The sequence below is a fragment of the Mus caroli genome, chromosome 6 (genome assembly GCF_900094665.2).
Source record: "Mus caroli chromosome 6, CAROLI_EIJ_v1.1, whole genome shotgun sequence".
NCBI lineage: Eukaryota > Metazoa > Chordata > Mammalia > Rodentia > Muridae > Mus > Mus caroli.
In genome coordinates, this window is record NC_034575.1 from 86,834,378 (window position 1) to 86,842,922 (window position 8,545).

An 8,545-nucleotide genomic window follows, 5' to 3' on the forward strand; every position below is an offset into this window, starting at 1 on the left:
TGCTAGTAGGTAAATCATCGAGGCCTGCTTGGCTCCAAACCCTCTGCAAGGGCAGAGGCCATAGCTGTCTTCCAGACTTCCCCAGCCAATCTGATTGTGATGGTTGATACCAACAGAATACAGGGGGGCGGGGGTAGGGATAGCTCAGCCTACAGAGCCCCAAGAGTTAAGAATAGAGAGACTTTCAAGGAAGGGAGGTGGGGGGACACTGATACCCATATAGGTGCTGCCAACAGGGCTGCCTAAGGCTGTGTTCAGATGTAAGTCTCTGGCCCTCGACAGGTTGAATGAACCTTGGACGCATAAAGGACTCTAAGCAGCACTCCTGGCAAGATGTTTTCCTTGAAAAGTCCAACATCTAGGCCAGTGCACGCCAGGTTTTCAGAGGTGATTTGTCCAGTCTCCGTTTCCCCATTTTAAAATGGGGGCAGGGGTTGTCTTCATTCCTGTCCAGGCAAAATCTCTCAGAAGGTGTTCCCTAGCTTTGGAAACAGGCCCAGGGGCCAGCTGCTCTCTGTGAGAACTGCCACATTTCATGCTAATGACATCTTCCCTCCACAGCAACTTGCAGTGGCCTCTGCAAGTTGTCAGGTTTTTTTGACACTAAAGGCTCCTGTGCCATTGAAGGAGTGGCAGGAGGAAAGAGGCTGCTGCCAGGAAAGTACCTTCCCCAAAGGTGAGATGAAGTTCCATGCTAGGAAGAGCGTTACTATTTCTGGTCTTGCCACGGAGAGCAAGGACCCTGTGTGGTTCCCTCTGGTCTTGCCATGGAGAGCATGTGTGGTTCCCTCAAACACCAAAGAACTCATAAGCTTTTCCACTGAAATGGAGAACCAGAGCCTCCTGCTGGGGCTACTGGCCCAGCCTGATTAAGCAGCTACAGGCAATGTTTACTTTCCTTCAGGCTCATTAGCATGGGATCCGCCCCTCTCAGGAGGGGAGGAGGCAAGGCCTAAGGAGGGCTCAGAGNGCCCTAGATGGGGCTTGGGGGCCTCTTGGAGTTCAAAGCCAGTCTGAAGAGAGTTTGAATTTCCCAGATGACCTCCTACAAACGGTTGCAAGCCCCCTCTCCTAGTCCTGGTGGCTGATCCCAATTCAAGAACGTCATGCCTTGCTTTCAAACCTTGAAAGGTCCAAGATTACCAAACTGTCTATCCGCTTCCAAGCACTGAGCAGGTAGTACTAGGGCAGACAGACCAGACCCAAGTCTCATTCCATCCCCAGGGCCTAGAGTGCCCACACAGGGCAAAGGTTGCTCTTCCCAGAACAGCACCAGCAGAGCCCCCAGAGAGCCTAGAAGGAAGCTGGCATTTGAATCCCACTGCCCCCTGGGAAGCCTGGCTTCACTAAGCACAGCTTTGCTTCCATAAATACCCAGTCCCGTGATGTCACCACCCTAAGCCCGACTTTCACCACCTCCGCTGCTGGCATCAGGCCCAGCAGACGGGTGCTCAGTACNGGCACATTACACCTGTGCTTGACAGCTGGACACTGCTGCCACCTTCACCTGTCTACGGAGAAGGCCATCTCCTGCCACTATCTCAGCCTGCTGCGGGCCTTCCACCTGGCTTGGGTGCAAGCCATGGGCTTGCTGAGTATCAAAGCTTTCCCTAAACAGGTCTGTCAAGGGCACTGACAAAAGCCTAGACCGCGGTCATGAGTCTGGGACCCTCATTTGTGGATGTGGATTAGGAGGAGGGTGCCTGCTTCAGTAGGGGACTTTCACAGCTCAAGGAAGACTTGCTGACTAAGATTCTTTTCCCCCTCATCATCAACAACACTGCCTCTGCCGCAGGGGTACAAACATTGGACGAAAGCTTGCTCCCCCTGGACGCCACCTGCAGAGCAGCCACCCCACCCCCACCAAGCCCCTCACTTCAACATGAGTAGTGGTCCTTTCTGCCTCAGGCTTTAGGATAAACTTGTCTTGCATACTCACAAATAGCGTCTTCGGCAAGCCATCCTGCCCAAGTCTGATTTCCTTCTCTCTCCTGCCTGGGCTGAGGGAGGCTCAAGGTGGTTCAGAGGAGGAACAGGATGCTCAAGCGAGGTGGAAAGGAAGAAAATGAAAGCCAGGGCAGTCACTTTCCCAGGACTGGCAGGTTCATCTAGATATGCTGGATGTAATGTGGCAGGGGGCTCCAAACAGGTCCTCCTACGCAGGGTTTACACTGTGCCCTGAAGCCTGGGAAGACGTCGAGTCACCATGGTCGCCAGGTTGGGCGGGGGCGTCTGCCTCGCTGCTACCTGGGACTTCCTTGGGAATTTTCCCTCCCGCACATCCGGGGTGGCAGTGCGCTGGGATGAGGAGGGGAGGGCTGGAGGAGGGGGGTGTCTGTGCCGGTTTGCTCTCGCAGCATCCGGAGGAGGGACAGGAGTGCAGGAGCGCCCCCCTCCTTCCAGGAGCAACGTAGTGCGGCCTCGCTGGACCAATCGCCAAAGTGCTCGTTGCCATGGCAACTGCAGCATCAAACAGGGCCGCCCTGCGGGTGCGGCTGCAAAACCAAGAGCCCTGGCGCTGAGACCAATGAGGTGGCTTCTTCTGGCCCTCACTGGAAACCTGGAAATCCGTTGCTAAAATGCACTCGCAGCCCGAAGAATGTAATGATGGCATTGCTTTCCAGGGCAGCTTTTCCATCCCTGGCATGGAAACATAGGAGCCACTAAACTAAGAACTCTGGAGATCTTGTGTCCTGGAGTTAGGGGCCATGAGACTTCAGCAAGCAGAGTGTCTCCTGGGAATTTCAGATGTGATACTGTAAAATGGGATCATGACAGCTGTGTAACTGGCTCAGGAGGGCTGACCACATACAGTAACTGCATAGCAACTGACATAGCTTGGACCACTGCTGCCAGTCATAACCTGGGCTGGGGCCAATCTGTTCTAGTTGTAGTGCCTTCCCTCCCTCGCTTCCCCCTCCTCCTCCCAGCACTCCCAATGTGCCTGCAGAACATCTGCCTTCATCAAGGATACATTCTAGGGGGTGGGGGGGGGCAAGGAGAAAACATAAAAGTCAGAACTCGGAACTGTGCCTGGCATTCAGATCAGGGTTCAACCAAGCAGAAGAGAGAAGGGNGAGGCAGGAGCCATTTTCTTGAGGTGGGGGCAGGGAAAAGGTGGCCTCTTCATGAGGCTTCACCCCAAGGACTACGATGGCAGGAGCTTTCTGAGCAAAGAGCTTGTGCTAAGGCCCTGAGGCAGAAAGAAGCTGGATGGATTTGAGGACACTGGCACCAACAGGGTGGAGAGGAGATGAAGATGAGAAATGCCCTGCTTCTTCTCTCCCTGCACATCACCTTCTCTGCCCGCTGTGTATCTTATGCTTCCTTGAGCAGGCTGCCTGTTTACCAAGTGTCAGTCAGGAATCCCAAACCCAGCTGAGCATGTGCANAAGGAATGCTTGTTAATGCACGCATCAGATCCTGAGGAGGCACGGGAGTGGGTGGTGGGGTGGGTGGAGGGGTCCTCACTCATTTATGACTAACAGACACAGGGTGGCCCAGCCAGCACTTTGGCCTGAGTCTTCACTTGCAAAGCTGCCTCCAGGGAAGGTAGTGAGAGTGTGAACCCTCTGGATGGGGGTGGCAGTTGCCAGGCTATTTTCTTCTTTCCATTCTTTTAGCCTCTCAGACCCACTGAAGTTGGGGGGAGAGGGAGGCTTCACTCTTGAGTTCTGTTCTTTTATGACAGAGGAAATGGATCTCAGAGGCAATGAAAAACTTATGGAAGGTTACACAGCAAAGAGGGACAGAGGCCAGATGAGGAGGAAATCATCCTTCTGGTGAAGTGTCCTTGTATGCAGCGTAGAAACTGCTGAAGCAGTTGGGTAGCCAAATGAGGGGGCTCTAGGNATGGCCAGTCTTCCCATGAGAGCCCCTCTCCCCAGAAGAATGCTGTCGTAGGAATAATTCAGATTTATGTAGGCTTAGCACATGGTAAACTGGTCCACTCTCTCTCCTTGATTGAGTTGCTCTGTATTTTATCAAGATCAGGATACCACCGCAGCATCAGAAGAGGTCCTTCCAGAAACGTGTGTCATTAACCACAGCTGCTCATGGGTACTAACACCCCACCCATGTGCTTGTGCTTTCAAACTTCTTAAAGAGGAGCTGCTTTTCCCACTCTCATATCACAGACGAGTAAACTGAAGCTGTGATTGAGAACTGTCTACCCTGTGTGCACTCTGCTCTAAAGGCCCCATCCTGGGCTGCTTCTTGTCCTCCTTCTGGACCCATGACATCCATTACATACCTGTACCTTTTCTGGCTGTTCTTCCAGAGAAACACACACATCTAGATCCTGCTGTATTTTAAAGAAGAGTGAGTGATAAAGACCTCCACACTCAGAAACCNCTGCCAAAGCTTTCAGGCTTTGACAAAGCATTGAGTGCAGCACACACAGTTGTTCTCACACCTGATGTTCTTTGCCTGACACCAGTCAGATCTGGTCAGATAAAGGAAACTCCATAAAGTTGANATTCCAGCTGGTCTCTTAACTTGAGACCCCAGAAGTTCCTGAGTTCCAGGAAGCAACAGAAAGTGCAGGAGCATGCTATCACCAAGTGAGAGTCAGACTGCTTGGTTCGACTTTGAAGATGTGAACACACAAGGTTTCAGAGTCACAGAAATGGTGTGGCAGACTGCACCTGTCCACTTCAACTGTGACCAGATGCCTGAGGTGTGAGTGAGTGGCAGTCAGCCTTGCATGACTGCCTGCCCCTGGGTAGGAGTGTAAGACAGGACCACCCAACAATCTACATGTTCAGGCTGAGGCTGATATAGAGCACTTCATAGCCAGTCTCTGGACCCATGTCCCCATCTCATCCCTGCAGTCTAGGAGAAGCAGACGCCTCCAGGGCTGGTTCCAGAAATTTCCTATCTAAGACTTTGCCTCATAGACTGGAAAATTCCAACCTGCAGGCTGATAGGGATATTCAGACAGAGTGTCTCTGTCTTCCAACCTGTGGCCATCTGTCCCCTAGGCAGGAGCATAACAACATTTGGGAAGAGGGAGAGAAGGCTGCTGGCACATGACAAGGAGATATGCCAGTCTCAGTCTTTCCAGGCAGGCAGCCATGCATCTCAGCACTGGGCATTCTTCACAGGGACAGCAGCCCAGCCCCCTTTTAGGTGNACACAGGACTAACTGTGGAGCTCTAGGGTCTGTACCCTTTTACCTGTACCAGTCTCCCAAACACAGACACTTCACACCCCAACACTGTATTTTTCTTTTTCTGAAGCTTTACATTTTCAGTAAGCAAAATGCAAAGTGCAGAAATAACATAATCATCTTTTCTTTTGGGACAGGGTCTGTGTAACATTGGCTGGTCTGGATTTNACTGTGTAGACCAAGCTGGCTTGGAATTCATAGAGAGCTGGTTGCCTCTACCTCTTGGAATGCTGGGATGAAATGTGTGCTTCACCAGCCCCATCAAGAATGCCTATTCATAAAGTAAGAACAGTCCTCTTCCCCTCAACCCCGCATCTTATTCCTCCTGCTCATCTCTGCAGTGGAAATGGTTCTCATCTGTCTGGAGTGCAGCCTTCCGGCACTTTTCCTACGCGTTCATGCACATATGCATGCGTGCAGGAAATAGAAAGTACTGCATGGATCCGGAAAATGATAATGTGCTATGACATTAAAAATATTTTAAAATTTCTAAAAGACATAAAGACGAATGCTGTTAACCCTAAGGCATCAGCTGCCTGTAATGAAAAACCTCACTTGATAAACATGCCGGAAGCCTTNGAGGTCACGTCTCTGTAGCATCCTCTCTNGCTCAGTACCCAGGCTCCCAAGACTGCATGAATGATCTGTAGGGAACCTTTCCTCCTCAGCTGTCCTCATGCAGGCATCGTGAGCAGTGTAAACTACGGTGAGTATTTGGAGCTGTACTTAAGTGGCCTCACACTGTGTGTCCTTTCCTGCAGCAAACACTCGGCTCAGCATCACTTTGGAAGGCTGAATCACAGACTCTGCAGAGCATAGGCTTTTCCATGCTGCAGTTGCACATCATCACATGCCTCCCAAATCCTAGTTGTGGCCAGCGTTGCAGATACTGAAGACCTTGTAGGGCAGTCTGGGATGGAGATTCCATTGTCTACAGCCCCTCCCATCAAAGCAAGGTGGCTGATAAAGGAATGGCTCCTAAGCAATTATCTTTGGAAATGTGTGTGGGCTTCTAGAATCTCAGCAAACACTCCTTTCTGCAGCAAACCAGATATCACTGGGTGCCCCATTCCCTGACTTGGGGGAGAAGATCAGATTCTGGGACCACAAGAGCTGGCACCAGTCCCTCCTTGCCAGACGTGCCTCAGAGTGTCCCAGGCTGGCTGTGGTACAGCAAGTTTTCCAAGGCTGGTGATGGTACTTCAAAGGCACAGCTGAAGAAGTTACACTGGGTAGCCATGATTAGGGAGGAAAACATATTGATCAGTGTTACCCTGTACTGGATGCTGCAGCCTACAGAGGGAATAAGTGAGCATGCCCAGAGCTGGCCTGAAGGGCTCAGTCTGGGAGGTAGGTTGAATGGGAACAAGACAGGGATGCTGAATTTGGAGACCCTGAGCTAGGAGTGTAGAGGGATCTAGGACCAAACTTGATACAGTGATTCTAGGGTTTTCCAACTCACCCCTCCCCAGAAGCCCCACCTCTCAATTAGGCAGTGAGTCCAGTGGTCAAGGCTTGGAGAGACGTCTACCATCAGCTGGGGACTTTGGGTTGGGAAGTTCCCAAACTTGAGCTAGGCTGTGCTCTCCACTCACTGTGAGGCAGTGACTTCAAGCTCTGTTCATGGCTCAGAAGCCNCACTTCCAGAACTAAATTTGTCTGAGGATTTTCCAATTTCTTTTTCTAAACAGAGTTTCCTGTAGTCAAGGTTGACCTTTAACACAGTGGAGATGTGGATAACCTTGAACTTCCAATCTTCCTGTCTCTACATCCCTGGTGCTTGGCTTACAGGTNTGCACAATTATTCTTGCTGTATGAGGTGCTGAAGGGTCAAACTCAGGGCTTCCTGTATGCTTTTTCCAGTTATAAACACTGCACNTCATGTATCAGCCAATCCCCCTCCACTGACAGACATCCACATAAACATTGCCATGGAATAAACTTGATTACTATGGTCTCACACAGCCTGTGAAACTGAGTACAAATCTTGGAAGCTCGCTGGTGTGAGGGTGCCAGGCAGGGTGGATGCCTGAACTGCTCTGTACTCCCAGCTCAGGGTCTCGGAATTAAGCACTCAGCAACACCTCTTCTTGTTCCTATTCACCTCACCTCTCACGCAGGGCCCCTCAAGCCAGCTCTGGGCCTGCTCACCTATTCCCTCTAGAGACTGCAGCGTCCAGTACAGGAAGAACTTTGACCAACATGATTTTCTCCTCAACCAGGGTTACTCAGTGCTGCTTGGGCTACACAGGACAGGGCAGACCTACATGTAAATTAGGCAGATCAGAGAACTCACAGAACACTGGATTATGTAAGGGGGACCAGTGGGCCAGGTCCCCAGGCCACAAGTGGCCCTACCATAATCACAATGAATTTGCCATGCTTGCCTGCCTTCATCTGTATAGGAAACNGCTGACCCAGGCTTGCTCTGAGACCAAACTAAGCAGGGAGGCAGAGGTGAGAAAGGCAACANCCCTGCTGGGAGAAGGGGACCACTTTGGCTCCTCAGTCCTTTCCACAGCCCTGTCTTAAAGGAATTGTGAAAAGCCCTTAATTGTCCTGCAGGGGGAAAGGGGGATCTGGGGTGATTGTCTGTTCCAGTGGTGGGCAGGGGTGATGAAGGTACTACTACTTCCCTGTATGGTGAAGTCCACACAGTCACCACAGCTCACACAGTATCTGACTGCTAGTCCCTTCATTCTGGAGGGAGCATAAGCCCTGAGTATGGTGTGGGATAAGGAGAGAAAGAANAGATAGTTTGGAGTAAAGGGAGAGTGAGTAGGACAGGTAGGAGATGAGGCAATACAGGCTCTTATGGGCTTCTNAGTGACAGCAGTATCACATACCTTTACACAACACAGTGCAGGTCTATGGTAAGAGGAAGGAAGACCCCCTCCTTTCAGCAATGATGGGCAAGTGCTAGAGGAGGGACATGGAGGATTCCAGAGAGTCATGAGGGCCTTGATGGAACCTTGGCTCTAGGAACGTGGGAGACAGAGTTAGATCCAATTGGAAAAATGAACCTTGGCAGGGAAGGCATCCCTGTCCCAGCTGTGGTGCTCCTGCCCTCTACTGCCAATGCCCAGCAAAAGGCCCATCCTTCCAGCCCCACCACAACCTCTCCCAAGGGACCTGCCATCTGTTCTCTTCTGCCAGAGTGACTCAGGCCAATTCTCTATAGAATCTGAGGTAACACTAGAACATTCTCAGTGAAAACNAACAAACAAAACTACAAAAAGCTGACCAGCAGCGCAGACAACAGCAAAGTGGGCTCCTAGATGTTACCACAAACACCACCACAGGTCTCTGGTACAGGGCCCTCCTTGGGGTGCTCTCAGCAATGGCTACCAGGAAAAATGATACAGGAAAAAAAAA

General features: G+C 51.2%; 1 protein-coding gene across 3 annotated transcripts in view; it reads right to left on the minus strand.

Annotated features, from left to right (window-relative positions):
• Iqsec1 (IQ motif and Sec7 domain 1) overlaps positions 1–2,294 on the minus strand; it is a 151,018-nt gene extending 148,724 nt beyond the window's left edge. For 2 of the 3 annotated variants that reach the window (XM_029478927.1, XM_021164330.2), the window contains exon 1: positions 1,940–2,294. In XM_029478927.1, coding sequence (XP_029334787.1) covers positions 1,940–1,962 — 23 coding nt within the window. In that variant the 5' untranslated portion in view covers positions 1,963–2,294. The remainder of the gene's footprint in view (positions 1–1,939) is intronic. The other variant, XM_029478930.1, reaches the window with a different exon arrangement.
• Between the last annotated feature and the right edge of the window lie 6,251 nt (positions 2,295–8,545).